General features: G+C 51.6%; 1 protein-coding gene across 1 annotated transcript in view; it reads right to left on the reverse strand.

Annotated features, from left to right (window-relative positions):
* Positions 1-11,435, reverse strand: part of LOC132526512 (guanylate cyclase 2D-like) — a 28,463-nt gene extending 17,028 nt beyond the window's left edge. Inside the window, 6 exon segments of the mRNA XM_060160862.1 lie at positions 195-344; positions 646-795; positions 1,034-1,217; positions 2,441-2,540; positions 9,306-9,440; positions 11,278-11,435. Coding sequence (XP_060016845.1) covers positions 195-344; positions 646-795; positions 1,034-1,217; positions 2,441-2,540; positions 9,306-9,440; positions 11,278-11,435 — 877 coding nt within the window.
* Between the last annotated feature and the right edge of the window lie 6,549 nt (positions 11,436-17,984).

Genomic DNA, 17,984 nt, shown 5'->3' on the forward strand with positions numbered 1-17,984 from the left:
TCAGCTGCCATTTTGGCAGAGTTGCTGAAGGCTGCCTGGTTTAAGTCAAAGAAACGCAATTCTTGCTGTCAAACCAGGCATGTGTGTCTGTGTGGTTATTTTCAGGCCCCAATTTCCTGATGCTCACAGAGCTCCTCAACTACATGGGGTCTCTGCCAGAGACAGGCCAAGGAAGGAGGAGGACGAGGCTGTACCTTCCGCTGAGAGCCCTGGGGAACCATAGTGCGGGCCCCAAGTCAGCACCTCCTGCGGGATGATGCCGACGCTGAAGGTGTCTCCTTTGAGGGTGCCCCACCCGGGTTCCCCGGGCCCCCGCAGCAGCTCTGGAGCTGTCCACAGCAGCTCTGCAATCACAGGATGAGGCCACACAGCCGTCACCCACTGACCACCCAAGCTGGGCGGTACTTCACACATGTGGTGTCATCGTCCTCTCCCTACAGCCCCGGAGGAGGGAGTTGCTTCTGTCCTCCCCCATTCACAGGTAAGGGCCCCGAGGCTCAGAGAGGAAAAGTCATCTACTCAAGGTCACACCACAGGAAGTACCGGAGCACGGACATCTCCCCCTCTCCCCTTGCCTCACAAGCACCCAGTTTAAACAGAGGCCTCAGAACCTACTGGCAGCCTCCTGCCCACCCCTGAGCTGACCTTCCGGGGCTGGCCGGGGGCGGGGAGCCCACTGAGCGGCCAGGAGCTCTGCATAACCGTGGTCAGTGACCTTCAGCACAAAGCATCCAGCCACCACACAGTGTCGGGACTTGAGGCAGCCATGAGGGGCATGCCGATGGTGCAGACACCACACCCCCTGGAGTGGAATAATGGGGGTCCCTTAGGCCTGTGGTGAATGAAAGGACCCCTGCTTCTCTCAGAATTCCCACGGACCCCAGGAAACCTTCCTGCCTCCCCCTCCCCCTTTGCCACACTGTCAGATTTTTCTCAGTTAGACAAAGTAGAAAGAGCCCAGGCCTAGGAAATCTGAGCATCTCTTGTCTCCCTTCCCTCCCCATTGCCTCCACAGCTCCAGGTTTGAGACGGGTTCTCCCACGGATCATATCCAGCACCAGGGAGGCCTTCAAAGTCCAGTCCAGCCGCAGAGCCTCATTCCGCAGCAGGTCTTCCAGGCTGCCCCGGGCACAGTGCTCCAACAAAAGAGCACTGACCCCAGCGGCCACAAAGAAGCCCAGGAAGGTGGCAATGTTCTCATGCCGCAGCTCCCGCATCTGCCAGGGCAATGATCACCTTAGCAGCCCACAGGGGACTCTCAAAGTGTGGACATCTGACCCCCAGTACTTAGCACCCAACATACAGCTGAACGCAGAGAGGCATCAGATATGTTGGATGGATGTGATGGGTGGATGGATGGATGGATGGATGGATAAAGGATGAGTGGATGGTGGATGGATGAATGATGAATGGGTGGGTAGATGAAATGGGTGGTTGGGTAAGTAGATGGGTGGCTGGTTGAATGAATAAGCCAGCGAAATGAGTGTGTGGAAGCATCATGGATGAGTAAGCCAACTCCACAGAATAGGGATCTCGGCCTATTCTCAACCTAAGTGACATCATGGACCTAGAAAGTGTGCAAATTCTCTCCCCAAGAGTCAGAAACTGATGAGCAGAAGAGCAGAAGAGATCAGCCACAAGATGAAAGCAGTCCAGCAGGTCAGAAAGCTCGAATCCAGCCAGCAAGGCTAGCATTCGCCCAAGCAGGAAAGATGAAACCATCGTCTAGCATGGCCTTCCTCACAAAAACAGTTCAGGGGTCAATTAAGTGGAGGAAACCTGAATACTCTTCCCCCTCCTTAGAGATCTGCACGCTTATTAGCATACACAGTGAGGTAAGAATGGCCTCAAATCCTTAGACACCCCTGCTGTCAAGAGCTTGGGCCTCTGTCCCCTCCCCTTGAACCTGAGCAGGCTCTGTGACACTGTGACCAATAGAACACGGTGGAAGTGATCTTGTGTGTTTTGGGTCCAGGTCTTAGGAGACCGACAGCTTCCATTTCCTGGAGCCCTCTCAGTTGGAGGCCTGAATGCTCGTAAGAAGTCCCTCTACCCTGAGTCACCACACTGGCAAGATCACCGGGAGAGGCCCTGAGACCATCCACAGTGGGAAGGCATGTCCTGATGAGTCCTCTCTTCCAAGCACCCAGCCAAGGCCCCACGCATGCAAGTGAAGACATCTGAGGCCTTCTAGACAGGGGGTCAGCAAACTTTCCTGTTAAAGTCCAGATGGTAAATATTTTCGGTTTTGCAGGCCTTGCAATCTCTGTCACAAATACTTCTGCCATTGCAGTGTGAAAGCAGCCACAGAGAGTTCCATAAACGAATGAGCATGGCTGTGTTCCAATCACATTTTTTCCTACAGAAGCAGACAGTAGACTTGATTTGACCCGAGACCGGCTCTGTCTGCCGCTGCCCACCAGCCCGGTGCCTGCCCCACCCACCCATCTGCTGGGGGCCGGTGGATGAAGGTGAGCTCCTGGGCCGTCAGCAGGATCCAGTAGGGGCCCCGCACGAGCTGCAGCTGCTGGATGCTCAATCTGGAGGTGAGAAAAGTGCAGGACAGAGAGGATGGTGCAAATATCACTCCCCCCATCCGGCTCCTTGGATCTGCCTCTGACCCAGAGCCCTCCCCCGTCCTCTCCCTGTTTCCCTTCCTGTCTCCCCATCAGTCCCAGCTGGGCTGAAGGGCACCACTGAGCACTGTCCCCCAAGAGCCCCTCGGCCCAGCTCAGGGCAGGACCCTAGGCCTGATGTGCCTTTGGGTCCCTCGGTGTTTCCAACTCACCTGGAGATCTCTCGGGGTGAGAGCTGGGGGCAGAAGACTGCCCCCTCCTGGATGGGGCCGAGGCTCAGGGAGCACAGAGGACTTCAAACCCAGGAAGAATTGTTTTCCAAGCTGAAGAGCCCTGGGGGTCATCCTGACCAAGCCCTCACTGTACAGATGTGTAGCCTGAAGCTCAGGAAGGATGGAGTCTTGTCTGAGGGCCCAGGCTTCTTCCCCAAGTCTCAAAGGACCTCCCAGGAGGTCCTCTGCCGGCCTTGATAGGGTCCTGACTGAAGCTCTAGGATGGACAGGAGGGTGGGGAGGTCCTGAGGTCTGGGACAGAGGATGGGAAAGCTCCCTGCAGATGCCAGGGCTGTGTACAGAGGAGAGGGCCTGTGGGGTGGGGGGCACAGAGGGACAGAACGAGGCTCAGATGCACAGGATCTCACCTGATGAGGCAAGTGAGGGCCTGCCGGCCAGCACCAAGACACAGGTCAGGGCCAGAGCGAGGAGGCCGCCTGGGGGCTGCTTACCTGTGGGGAAAGCAGGGTTGGACATGAGTCCCAACAGTAACAACTGCACATGGAGCTCAGCCCCTTCTCTCAGCTCCTGCTACCTACTCCTGGGTCCTCCTCTGGGATGTGAGGACACAAACCCCTGCCCAGCACCCTCTCCAGGGCAAGGCTCAGGATGGCCCCAGACCGGGAAAGTCCTACCTGTGGACTGGTCATCACGCACAGATGTTGATTCCCAGCATAGCTCTTAGGGTTCTCACCTCAGGCTCCTGGCCTCCAGGGACCCCACAGACCCTGCTCAGACCCCATGACTGTCCTGACCACACTCTGGCCCTTGTCTGCCAGCATGTCAGGCTCTTTGCACTAGACTGAGAGCAGCTGGACAGCAGAGCCTGTTTCTTATTCATCTCGGGGTCCCCAGGCACCTTACAGAGGGATTGGACAGGCAAGATGCTGAATAAATACTGTGGATCCCTGTCAATGATTATCCTACTTCTTGCACACTCCCCACGATAGGCCACTCACTACCTCTTTTGGCAGCCAATTTCAGTGTCATTCACTTTGACTGTTAGAAGGGCCCTCCTTACACTGAATCTAAACCTCTCCAGCCCTCATATCAGGATTGGGTGTGAAAAGGCTGCTCAGGACCGCTGGGCAAGGTGGAGAGGGCTACTTTGCTTGGGCAACCCCAGCTTCCGCCTGGGCTGGCAAGGTGGTGAAATGCCAGGCCCTATTCTGGAGAGAGGACATTGACCTCCACTGCCACAGAAGTTGGGGGGAGGCATACCTTCTTCCTTTGCCTCCCTCCCTTCCTGTCTTTTGCTGAAGGATAAGCACTGTCTGTCTGCCCGCCGATGAATCTCCCCCAATTTGAGTTAAGTCCAGATAATAATAACAGCACTGAATAGCTTGTAGTACTCACTATACTATCGCACATTGTATTGCAATGAACACCTATTCTAAGGATGTCACGTATTTCAATTCAGTTATTCTGCACAACGACCTCTAGAAGTAGGTACAGTCATGACCGTGATTTTGTGGAAGAGAAAGCAGAGAGATAGGCAGCTGTCTGTGAGTGGCAGAGCCTTGGTTCAAACCCAAGCAGCCTTGCTCAGGCATCTGGGCTCCCAACCACCGCCCACGCTGCCCCTCACCCAGGCTCCTAGAAAGGAAGCTTGACTTGCCATCTGGAGGAGGTGAGGGAAGAAGCATAGACAGGAAAGCTGTCCAGGCCTAGGGAGCCGCAAGCACAAGGGTTCTGAAGCAGCCGTGTACCTGGTGTATTCAACGGGAGGGCAGAACCACATGTGAGGAAGACGGAGGGCAGGGAGCTGAGGGCAGAGAGGGCTCTGGCTGGACTCCGCGCAAGGGAAGCTTCTGCAGGCTCTGAGCAGGGGAGAGCCAGATCTGACTCTGTTTTCCGAGGATCCTCCTACCTGCCACAGTGAGGTCCAGGACAAGAGCAGAAGCAGGGAGGCCTGCAGGGAGGCCGCTGCAGTAACCTAGCGAGAGACGACGGGGGCCTGGAACAGGAGGAGACAAGGGAGCGGTGAGCAGGGCTCTGCTTCTGGGCGAATTCTAAAGATGGAACCCAGGGTGCTGCTGACAGGCTGGGTGTGGGGTGTGAGGAGACGAGGGTGCCTGAGCCTGGGGGAGGATGGGGTTGCCATTACCTGCAGTGGGGAAGACGATGGGAGGAGGCCAGGGGGCAGATCAGGAGTTCAATTTCAAAGTCAAGTTGGAGATGCCAATTAGTCATCCAAGTAAGAGAGGCCGCTGAACCACCTACACTTGGAGTGTAGATCAGGAGGGTAAGAGGATGCCCTCCCAATGCCAACTGCAATGGTCTGTGCAGAGGAGCTCCTAGAAATTATGTTCAGTGCAGAGGAATAAGAAGGGCCTTGGCATCACACAGAGGAATAAATCCTGATTTTCTCATTTACTAGCCCCTGACCTTGGGCAAGACATTTAACTTCTCTGAACCTCAGTTTCCTCATCTGTAAAATGGAGATGACAATAGCTATACCTGGCAGAGCTGTGGTGAAGACTAAAATGTGTAGCGTATTTACAATGAGGATAGTCATTGTGGTGAGTAGGTAATTAACTAGGCGCTTATTAAACAGAATAGCCATCATCATCACCATCACCATCAGCACCATCTTTGGATCTTTGAGGAGAGGCAGGTGTACTGGGGTGTAAAGAAAGCTGGAGCAGGAGGTGGAGGCCTGAGCTTCAGCCCCAGTCCTGCCCCTGCCCCATTCAAGGCCTCAGCCTCGGGCTTCCCTGGTGGCGCAGTGGTTGAGAGTCCGCCTGCCGATGCAGGGGACACGGGTTCATGCCCCGGTCCGGGAGGGTCCCACATGCCGCGGAACGGCTGAGCCCGTGAGCCATGGCCGCTGAGCCTGCACGTCCGGAGCCTGTGCTCCGCAATGGGAGAGGCCACGACAGTGAGAGGCCCGTGTACCGGAAAAAAAAAAAAAGGCCTCAGCCTCCCCATCTGTAGAAGAAGCCGGTTTGCAGGGCTGGCCAGACCTGAGCCCTCCTGGCCTGTGATGCTATGTTTCTCCCAGCTCAGAGGCCAGGGTCTTGGGGAGTACTGCTTTTCCACCAGTCTCTGAGGGACCCTCTGTACACTCCCTCCTCTTCCACTGTGATGCTCTAAGTGGTCTCCTAACATCCCACTCCAAGGGATGAACCCCTCAGAGCAGCTGGGTTTGTTCTGGGCTCACAAAGAGCTAATCATTTCTTGTTGGGAACATAGGCATATACGGCTGATATTAATGACAGACACCTCTCCCCTCAATCTGTACTTCCCAAAGCACCCGTGATCCACTCCTTTGCCTGGTGCTCCTAGAGAACCTGATGAGAGACCTCTTATCCTCTTTTCCAGAGGAAGAAACTGACTCTGGGCAGGGCAGTGACTTGTCCAGGGTCTCACCAAAAGTTAGGGCTGAGTTGGTCCTGAGCCTGGCTTCCCACCTCCCAGCCAAAGACAAAAATCACCTCTTTTATTGAACATCTAGAACATCAGAGCTGAAGGATCCTGGAGATCTAAGCATCTGAACCAACTCCTCTGTGTACAGATGGGGAAACGGGTACAGAAAGTGGTGTGGACTTCCCTCCATCCCACAAAGCAGCAGGAGGCTCCCCTGGTCCCTCAGTCCTGCTGGCCATGCTCAGTGTCCCAGGAATTCTGCAGCTGATGGCCTGCAAGGGGTCACAGAAGGCTCAGGCCCTTAGCGTGGGCAGCCTCTGGCCAGGCTAGAGGAGGAGCCACCTTTAGCCCCACCTCCACCTCTGACTCGTGAGACAGTGCTCACACCCTTTTCAGTGCCACCTGTACAGGGAGGGCTTCGTTTATATGTTTAGGGTCTCCAAAGATCCTTCATCTCCAATATTCTAGCTGTCAACAAAAATTAGGAAACAGGTGATTTTTGTCTCTGCAGCTGGCCATGTCCCCTCTCCTAACCCTTCCCCCAGGAGTATGTGAGCTGCAAGTCCCACCTCTGGCACAAGGGGTTCAGATGCCACCCTCCTAGGGAGGTACCGTTTGTAGTTTTAGACTCAAGGGGAGAGACACTGAGGATTAGCCACAGATATTGGCTCATGGAGCCAAGTTCATGAAGCTAGTCAATTGCATGCTACATAACGCAAAAAGATGAAGATGCCTTTAGTTACACTAACAAACAAATGACCAAAATATTCCAGGGAAGGAGGATGGGGGATTCCAGTCAGAGCCAGGGGCTCTTCAAGCCCTGTATCCAAGGGTCACTCTCCTGTACCCCAACCTGGTCCTTCTTGCCTCCTTCAGGGCAAGCTCCCCAAAGACCCACCTGCCACGCTGTGCTGTTGGAACTGATTGACCACCTCTCGGAAGATCCTGAGGTTCCTGCATGAGCGTCCTCGGATGTCAGACTCTCCAAGTGGGCTCTGTCCCAGGGAGCCCCCGTTCCCACCACAGCCCGCACAGTCCCACAGTCACCACTCCAGCTGCCTGCCAGCTTCCAGAGACTCCTGCTGAGGGAGGGACTCGTATATGGCTCATTCCCTCCTGTCCTCCATAGGGACCTGAAGAAACCGTTTGGAAAATTCCATCTTTTCAGACCCTAGGGCTCCGGGGAGCCAAGCACAGAAGAGAAGGAGGGAATGAAGGAGAGAGGAACTGAGTGAAGGAGGCAGGGAGGGAAGGAGGATGTCTTCAGCACTACGGACAGCTCCACACCTGGCTGGGACTCCCAGGAGGAAACAGGAATGGGCGAGCACCGAAGAAACCAGCATTACTGAGCGTCCACTACGTGCCAAGCCCTGTGCTGGGCACTACCTATACAACCCACTGAGACAGGTACTGTCCTTATTATTCCCACTTTATATATGAGGGAAGTACAGCTCAAAGAGGTTAGGTAATTTGACAAAGGGCACAGAGCTAGTAAAGTGGTGGGGCTGACTATAGGTCCAGGCTTCTGCTCATCACACCACATTGATTCTTCGGGAATTATAACAGCGGTTTTTCTATCTTCTCTTTTGATGTGAACCCTTATGTGGAGATAGATGCCAGAATCCAGTGGATTTTCAGCCCTTCCTCTGCCACCTGCTCTCTCCTACTAAGGTGAAATTAACCTTTACTAAGTGCACGAAATTTGTACTATGTGCTAGGGATTGTACATACCCTATACAACCTCTCTGGGCTATACACAGTGAATGCTCAATAATGCTGGTTTCTTTAGTGCTTGCCCATTCTTTTGTCCTCCCGGAGTCCCAGAAACCACTGTTGCTGATGGTTAAGTGCTGCCATCTACCTGACTTCCCATTATTCACACTGAGATCAAGGAGCTTCCATCACAACACCCCCCATGGCCATCTCTGGCCTACAAAGGACAACTACCATAGAGTTCTTCAAGGATAGGGAGGTCTCCCACCCCCATGAATGCATTCCTTAATGCTTGGGTGAAGGGAGTGTCCTCCAGCTTCTCCTAGGGTTGTGAGCAGGTTGCCTATTATAGATCCACTCCAACGTGCCCACTCTCCTGAGGCTTCAGACTTTCCTACACAGTGTTCCAAGGAAGTTCTGGAATTTCAACGTTGTTCAGTAAGGCCATCACTCTGTCCAAGCTTCAATTAATCAGATTATTATAGCCAAGACATGCTAACAACCTAAATGTCCAACGACAGATGAATGGATAAAGAAGATGTGGTACATATATACAATGGAATATTACTCAACCATAAAAAGGAATGAAATTGGGTCATTTGTAGAGATGTGGATGGACCTAGAGTCTGTCATACAGAGTGAAGTAAGCCAGAAAGAGAAAAACAAATATCATATATTAACACATATATGTGGAATCTAGAAAAATGGTACAGATGAACATATTTCCAGGGCAGGATTAGGACACAGAAGTAGAGAATGGGCATGTGGACACAGTGGGGGAAGAGGAGGGTGGGACGAATTGGGAGATTAGGATTGACATATATACACACTACCATGCATAAAATAGATAGCTAGCGGGAACATGCTATAAAGCACAGGGAGCTCAGCTCCGTGCTCTGTGACGACCTAGATGAGGGGATGGGGGGGGGAGTGGGAGGGAGGTCCAAGAGGGAGTGGATATAGGTATACATATAGCTGATTCACTTCATTGTACGGCAGAAACTAACACAACATTGTAAAGCAATTATACTCCAGTAAAAAATAAATTAAAAAAAAACCACTCCTGGGTGATCAAGTCAAAATATTAAATTCCAAATCCTAGGCTAGGGCACCCATGTCAGTGAATTTGGCCCAATCAATTCTTATAATTCTTCCCCTTGGTCTAACACCCTCAGAATCCACTCCCACAGGCTCCTGCTTATATAGATTGACAGAGTCTTATAAGTATTACACTAGACTGTCTAGACTATCTTCTCAGAGTGCAGGGGTTTTTTTGTTTTTGTTTTTGTCTTTTTTCGTTTTCAGCAAATTTAAGATTTATTAGCTGTAGCAAGACCACATGGGAGTAATAAACTTACTAAACTGCCAAGTTTACCTTTTCGATTCCAATATCAGTTCCTTGGTCAACTTCCAAGTATCTGAGGTTACTAGTTTGCACTTCTCCTGCAGGCTATGCTGGGGCTGAGTGCTGGCCATGGGCTTGGGGGCGATGAGGAATGATGAGGGTGTTCTGGGGAGCACAGGTATCAGCTTATAGAATTACTGCTCCCCGGGCGACCACTGAGAGGCTTTTATGCAGGTAAGGAAGTGCACTTAGGTAGGGAGGGGCTGCTTCCGCTGGTGAAGGGGATTTAGGGGAATTTGCAGATCAGAATTCTCAGCCCCATCCATTTCTCCCCAGATGTCTCCACCCCATGTCCTGGGGTCCCAGTCCTTTCCTATTAGCACTCCTCCTTCAATACAAGAGACCTGGGGTGGAGGTGTTGCAACTCTGCAACCTTTACCATCAGACCCTGGGTTTGGTCCTTGGTTATACCCTCCTTGCACCCACAGACATGAGGGACTCCTTCAAGCTCTCATGGAAACCTTCTGTTGTTCACACACGTTCTCAATTTTATGGTCATAATTTTCTATTTATTTTCTCTCTCTCTCTCTCTCTCTCTCTCTCTCTCTCTCTCTCTCTCTCTATATATATATATATATATATATATATATAATCTCTTGGGCTGTAGGAAGAAGCCATGTGCCTCTACTGTCTGGTTTTTTTTTTAACTTCATAAATGCCCATGACCTTGGAAGATGGTTTTATTTTTAATAAATTTATTTTTGGCTGTGTTAGGTATTCATTGCTGCACATGGGCTTTCTCTAGTTGCGGAGAAGAGCAGGGGCGACTCTTCCTTGCTGTGCGCGGGCTTCTCATTGCGGTGGCTTCTCTTGTTGCGGAGTATGGGCTCTAGGTGCATGGGCTTCTGTAGTTGTGGCATGCGGGCTTAGTCGTTGTGGCTCTCGGGCTCTAGAGCGTGGGCTCAGTAGTTGCAGCGTGTGGGCTTAGTTGCTCCGCAGCATGTGGGAATCTTCCCGGACCTGGGCTCGAACCCGTGTCCCCTGCATTGGCAGGTGGATTCTTAACCACTGAGCCACCAGGGAAGTCCCTCCACTGTCTTTATAACCAGTATTGTTGCCACAGGGCAAAGTGCCACAGCCACTTGATATGCCAAAGTCTGGCCTTCCCACCTGCACTGCATCCCATGCTACTACCCATGATCATTTGAGTAATTGTGATACTACCAGGTGTCATGAATTACTTGCATCCTATTTCCCCCAGCAGGAGATTATCCCCATGGTGCTCAAATACAGGACAAACCCAATTCCAGAATCCTATTTGGAGAATCTAGTTCCTAAGGCCACTCTTGCCGCTAGACAGAGTCCTAGCAGGAAACTGAGGGCAGACTCCAATTAGGGTAATTCTAGAAGGGCTTGTTTACAAAGGCCTATTATAAAGGTGAGAGCAGGGGTTTCTAAAGAATATTGCAGTAACTTGAGACTAATGGTAGCAGAACTATTGCCTCTCCAGGTCCAAAGGGACGAGGAGAAGGAGTTTTCTGGAGCCCGGTAGACAGTTGGCTGCCTCGAAAGGGGAAAGGACACATCCAGACTATGATGTCCCCACAGGGAAGAATCAAGGGAAGTAGAAGCCCAATCCCATGTCTCTTACCCTTGCTGCTAGGCTTCTCATTGGCCCAAACTAACCAGAATCCAGGATCTCTCCAGGGCTTCTAGAGTCCACTTCATCTGTCCCCCAGAAAAATGGAAGTCCTTAGCTGATGAAGGAGCCTTAAGTGGTCTCTGAGACACCACTCAGACAGGACAAGAACTCTGTGTATCTCCACCCACACTTGCACATATCCACTGGTTACTGGCCACTCACTATTCCCTGGGCCACTGCCCTGCTGTGAGCCAGTCAGCTGTTAATGCTTCTGTCCTGTTGCGTTGAGAAACCTGTGTCCTCTGACCTCCACATCCTGGTCCTTGTTCTATACTCTCTGCCAGCAGGGCAAGCCTGTACCTTCTGGCTGTCATCAGCCCCAGACGGTCAAGAGGCATCATCAAACACAGAGTACCAGTAAATACCATCCACAGAGCCTTTGCAACAGCCAAGATAGTCATAAGAGCAAACACGTTATGTTTAGGACCATTATAGGTGTTTCCCATGTAATGATTCATTTCATCGTCACACTCCTATGAGACAGGACAGGCCTTCCCTGTCTCGTTCATTTCTGGCGCCTTAAGACCCTGCCTGGCCCTTATTAGATATACAATAAGTCTGTGTTGAATTTACTGTCTCCATTTTGCTACTGCAGATCACAAAGCTCTTGAGGGGCAGAGCTGGGATTTAGAACCAGGCGGTCGAGCTCCAGAGCCCATGACCTCAACCCCAATATATGCTGCTTTTATCATTTTAACATAATGCCCAGCTTTCCCTCATCTTTTCTTTTCCCAGCAAATCATCTCCAAATCCTTTCACGTTCCTCACATGGGTAATAACATGACATGACATAAAGGGCACTCAGGTGGCACTGTGGTATATTCTCACCTCATTTAAGCCTCATTATAACCTTCACCGTGCAAGGCTTGAAGGGGCAAGGACCTGTTCAGTCCTATTCATTGCTGTAGCCCCAAAGCCAAGCCTGGCACAGAGCATATGCACATTAAATATCAATTGGGTGAGTTAACTTTACAGATGAGGGATTGAGGTTCATAAAGCTTAATAAACTTTCCCGAGGTGGCAGAATTAGTAAATGACAGAGCCCTGATTTGTAACCTGTCTTTGTCCCCAAAACTGTTTCTACTGCACTGTGCTGCCTGGCCTCTCTGGGTCTCACTTTCCTCTCCAGTTAAATGGGGATTTTAACGGCCCTTCGGGTTGCTGTGGGGACAAAGGGTACAATGAGGTGGAGGCGCTCTGCAAACAGGAAAGGGGGACACAGATGCAGTGCTACCTTCTTTCCCTCTCTGTGTCGCTGAGCCCTGGTGCAGAACAGGAGCCCCAGAGAATGAGGGTCATGCCTCCAGACAACGGTGAAACTGAGATGGATGGAAGACGGGTGGATGGATGGACCAAAAATAATGCCCTTTTGAAAAAGATGTTACTGTACCAGGGTGGACGCTGGCGGGTCTTTTAGCCTTTATCCAGCAGAGGGCACCAAGGCTCCAATAATTAGCCTAGACTAGAGTTTCCTGGCAGGAAAAAGCCTCCTGCAGGAGGGCACTGTAGCCAAGCCCTGGTCCCGGTCTCTAGCTTGTTGGCAACTCTGGCAGGTGAAAGGATAGATACACAGAAAACCAGGTCAGAGACCACGGGGCACAGGGTGAGGCGTAAAGAGCACAAGCTTAGAGACAGACCCTCTCGCCTGCCTCCAGTAACAGGGGCCTCAGGGAGAACACTTCACACACCAGAGCCCTGCTTCCCTTTGTAAAATGGGGAAATAAGTGTACCTTTTAGGTTTGTCGTGAGGATTAAATGAGATACACCAGAGAGCACTCAGTATGCTGGACGCCCTCAACACTTACAAGTGAGGTATTCACGGTTCAGAGAGGTTGTTTGACTTACCCGAGGCCACAAAGCAAATACAAGATGGGAAGTAAAGATGGTCTCCAAGGATCCTGATGAGATTTCTAAGTGGTTTGGGGCAATGGAGACAGTTCCAGGTGAATGTGGAAATGTTAGGGGTGGAAACTGCTCTGAGGCTAAGGAAGGTTCTTGGAGACAAGGGCTGAGTTCAGTGAACTCATCCTGCCACCTGGGGTGGATACCAAATAACCACTTAACAGCCCGCACAGGAGCTCCAGGTACACTTCTGTAATGTGGGAAATTAACATTTTAATGTGGAACTCGACTTGCCTCTCCTCGGGCGGCTGGGTGTAAATTTGCCATCTGTTTCAGAAGGCTGAGTTTTCCCCTAGGCATTTATTTTATGTGTTGTTGTCACTCGTGATCCCTGCCAGGGATTTATCGCAAGGACCAGGCCTGGCTTGAATCGCCTTGGAATGAGCTTGTCAGCTAGCAGCAACCTGCAGAAAGCCAAGACTTTCAAAAAATGAACAGAAAACCCACGTCGCGTCTCCCTGGAGCAAGTGGAGAGTCCTGCCCGGAACGCAGCAGAGCAAGCCGGCTTTGCATCATGAGCTGGTCCCCTGGCCCTGAGGAGGAATATGGTCCACACTGTAGCGCTCCTGTCTTAGCAAGTGCTTGTAGAGAGCAGGCCTTCCCTGAGACTGGGAGAGGACCCAAAGGAAAAGTGGCGGTGCTCTATTTGCCCTTTTCCTCCTCATAAGTCAGCGTCTAAAACCTGCCAAGGTGCTGCAGGCCAGTGTAGACTTGAGTGGGACCGTACCCACCCCGGTCTAAACCTGCTTCTGCAGCCCCCAGAGCTGCTCACCACGGTGAGTGACAGGCTCTGCCACCTGCAGCACGTGACCCCACCCCCGTCCTGGCTTAAGCAGGATCTTTGCCTTCATTCTTCACAAAGCTCCTCCCATCCATGAGTCCAGCTTGTTGAGATTCACCCCTTCGTCTGTCTGTGACTTCAACCTTTTCTGAGCCCTTATTCTACGCCAGCTCTGTCCTTGGTACCAAGGAGACTGGATGACTAAACCAAGGTCCCTGCTGTAACCTAGTGGGAGAGGCAGAGGATTGCCCCCTAGTGGAGGGTGTGTTATAGGCAAGAACAAATCTGACTCCATATTAGATCTGTTTCTTTTACTTTAACCTTTGTATTCTACTGCTTTTGCTTCAAGTTAAGAGTGTTGCCAATAGCCTGAAATGTACAGGATAACCCGTTCTCAAGGCTCTGACCTTTAAAGGTGTAACTCTTTCCCATTCATATAGAGACTAAAAATAACATTTGTCTTGTTGGAGGTTTACAGGAACATCGTGACCTGACCTGCATGGACAGCTGCAAGAACAAAGGATTCTGACATCAAGAAGTTTTTGAGAACCAACCACGCCCCTCCCTCACCTTGCCTTTAAAAATGCTTTGCTGAAACCCTTCAGGGAGTTCAGGATTTGGGGGGCATGACTGACCCGTTCTCCTTGCATGCCCTGCAATAAACCTTTCCCTGCTCCAAACTCTGACGTTTAGGTTCGTTTGGCCTCACTGTGCTTCCGGTACATAAACTTGCGTTTGTTCAGTAACAAGTGGAGGCACAAAAGGAGGTGGAAGCAACCCTCTCTGGCGTGGATCCTGTGGTCTGGTGAATCTCAGCCCCTCCCCTCCTCAGGCGTGTGCTGGACCCCAATCTCCAGCAAAATGATTGAGCAGGACAGAGGCGACAGAGGCGACAGAGGCATGTCAACTGACAAGGAGTCAGCGGCAAATAGTAAGAAGTAGATGGGAGAATCCAGAAAACTGTGAGAAGCAGCCTGACGAGAAAGGGAGCCGCACTTGTCAGGGGGGCCCGTGGCAGCGCCCTGGAGGGCATGAGGCTGAGAGTTTGCAGCCTCAAGTGCTGTCCAATTCTTCTCCGTGGCCCCAGGACCCCAGACAGCTCTGGCCCAGCACGGTTCTGCAGAGCTAGCCACGTTCTGGGAGCAGGGCTGAATGCGTGAGGTGACACCGGGGCGTGGAGACCTGGGGCACCCATGCTGCCTCCATGTCAAGGGCCCTGGCAGTGAGTCGGGGCGGGAGGCAGCTGCTCCCCGTGCTGCCAGACCACCGGCTGGCACCTCCAAACAGGCAGCCTGCCACTTCCCACTCTGACATCTGAGGCCACCCTTTGGGGCCATCTTGTTTCCTTTAAGATTGCACTACTTGTGGGACTTCCCTGGCAGTCCGGTGGTTAAGACTCCGAGCCTCCACTGCAGGGGCTGTGGGTTTGATCCCTGGTTGGGGAACTAAGATCCCGCGTGCTTCACGGTAGTGTGCCCACCCCCCAAAAAAGAAAAAGATTGTGCTACTTGTGATGTGCCCCCCAAGCTCACTGCCGTGTTCCCTCACCTCCAAAATGCAGAGCCTCTGGTCAGATATCTGGCTATAACATGGCAGCTACTGGGATATCAGATCTGACAGCTTTTTTTGCTGTTGTGCCTTTTCTAAGACTAGAACCAGCTGCCAATGGTCTGCTTGGGAAGGATCTCTCAGCTTCTCCTCCCACTGTCAAATTTTCATCGTTGGATTGTCACAGTGGGTAGAGGACACCAGAGGCAGGTCACACTTGTGCTGGGCTGAAAATGCCTCTGAACTGGCCTGTGATCTTGGGAGCCTGTCTCCTCACCTGCCTAATGGGGGACAATTGTGCCTGCCTCCTGGGGTTGCTGTGAGGTTTGTGTGGGGTGACACGTGCGCCTGACACGGGTTGGGAGGTGCGCAGCAAATGGGGTTCTGGAAAGCATGGGGCCAGACAGCAAAGTGCAGAACCTGTGGGTTTTATAGGATGGAAATCAGATCCTAACCCATGGATGGGTCAGAATTCTCTCTCCTTACTGAGCCTTGATCTGTGTCTACATGGGGAACATTGCAAGGGCTGAAAGCTTGCAATTAAGGCCATAGTAGATTCCAGTGAGAGGAACACTCTTTAAGCAAACCTGAATGCCGGCTCAATGAGAGATGACTGCCAATGCTCGTGCCCCAGCTGTGTGTGTGTGTGTGTGTGTGTGTGTGTGTGTGTGTGTGTGTGTGTGTGTGTGTGCGTGCGCACGCACACGCACACACACACATGCAAACATGGAATGCGATTGCTTGTACAGCTGACGCCTGCTCTCCAGGTTTGGGCTGTGGCAGGACGTGACACTCCATCTGAGTGCTGTGTCTGAGTTTTCGAGCCTTCTTTAAGACAGAGGCAGCCAACTGGACCCAATGTGCCTGCTGGAGCCAGCCTCACAGCTGCTGTCTCCATCACAGGGAGGAACCTGGCTCTGGTAGGGGCCGCGTGGCATCAGCTCCCAGATCCCTGCCCAAGGCCAGGGCATGACTGAGAAAGGGGACTCTGGGCAGGGATAGAGAGGGGGTGTGGACCCAGAAACACCGGTCCAGGAATAGGTTGAGAAAGCAATGTTGGTCAGGGAGTTAAATGGAGCAGTGATCAGGTAGTGATGGGGTAAGTAGGAGAAACAGTTCACAGTTGTCATAGATGGGGAAGAGGTAGAAAGCCAGGGAGAAGGGCAGAGAGGGAAAAGAGTCCATAGAATCAGAAGCAATAGAAACAGAGGAAGGGAGAGAGGGAGAAAGAGATGCAAGGAAGAAAAATTAAGATAGGAAGTAGATGTTCAAAGAGGGAAATAAAATCATAGTAAGAGGAAAGAGAGAAACTCCAAGAGAATCAGAGGCAGACAGGGAAATAGTGTATGATAAATAGACAAGGAGCAAAGAGAGGTTGCAAATAAAAGGGAGTATGCCAGAGACGGGAGGAGGAGAGGGCAGAGCCTGGAGGGGCCTTAGGACCTACCACGTTCAACCCTCACCCCTATTTTCCAGATGAGAAAACTGAGGTCCAGGAAATCAGTGACAGAATCAGGCTTAGAATACAGGTGACAAAGCTAGTGAAAAGGGAAAGAAACCTGGAGAAAAGATGAGAGTCCAGCAGAAAGCCCCAAATGGTTGAGGATCAAGAACAGAAGGGGTGGAGGACTTCCCTGGTGGTCCAGTGGTAAAGAATCTGCCTTCCAATGCAGAGGACGCGGGTTCGATCCCTGGTCAGGGAACTCAGATCCCACATGTCATGGGGTAACTAAGCCCCACGCGCCACAACAACTGAGCTCACACGCCTCAACAAGAGAGCCTGTGTCCGCAAACTACAGAGCCCACACAACCTGGAGCCCATGCGCTACAGCTAGAGAGAGAAAACCTGCACGTCGCAACTAGAGAAGAGAAAACCCGCGTGCCACAGCTAGAGAGAAGCCTGTGCGCCGCAACAGAGATCCCACATGCTGCAACTAAGACCCGACGCAACCAAAAACAAATTAATTAATTAATTTAAAAAAAAAAAAAGAAGAGGAGGGGTGGGGAGAGGGCCTGGGGTCTGGCCCACAGGCTGGGCTGCCATGAGCACCCAGAGCAGGAAACAGCAGGAAACACCTGGCCTCTCCCTAAGTTGGGGGGCTGGCACTGGCCCACAGACCTGAGGGCCTCCTGCCTGTCCAGGTCCCAGCTGCAGACAGAGAAACCGGGTGTGGTATGGGCTGAACCAATACTAACGCAGTGATTTCCACTTCCACACATTCTTATCTAGTCCAGGGATTTGGCTCATCAGACCTCTTCAAATTAAACCAGCAAATCAGAAGGAAGCACCCTGGAGGTGGGCACACTGGCAGGCCTAAGAAATGCCAGCTGACAACCAAGAAGGAGATGGAATAATCGTGAGCAAGAGATACCAGAAATCACTGTTTCTCAATCTGGGACCAAGCAGAGCAGGGGCACCAGCATCATTAACAGTAAGCCTGCTTAACAATGATTCATAGTTATCAAGATTGTGTAACCACCCTAGTGAACGCTGCTTACAAAGGCGCGGAAGCATAACACGCATTTTAGAGAAAGGGTCTCAAATCAGGAGTCCAGCAGTGTATTCTGAGGGTACAAGAATTCTTTGAGAATTTTTAACCGTGTGTTTTCCTTATTTGACATTATTTTTTAAATTCTCTTCCCAGTTATGGGAGCAAATGATTTCCTTTGAAGTGACAATTCAAAGTTAAAAGAGATTTTCATAGAATAAGATTTAAATTTCTTGGTCAGTGTTAAGGACTGACCATTGAGTGGTCAGTTCAACAAATGTTGACCT

Source organism: Lagenorhynchus albirostris, chromosome 9 (genome assembly GCF_949774975.1).
Source record: "Lagenorhynchus albirostris chromosome 9, mLagAlb1.1, whole genome shotgun sequence".
In the NCBI taxonomy this organism is placed as follows: Eukaryota; Metazoa; Chordata; class Mammalia; order Artiodactyla; family Delphinidae; genus Lagenorhynchus; species Lagenorhynchus albirostris.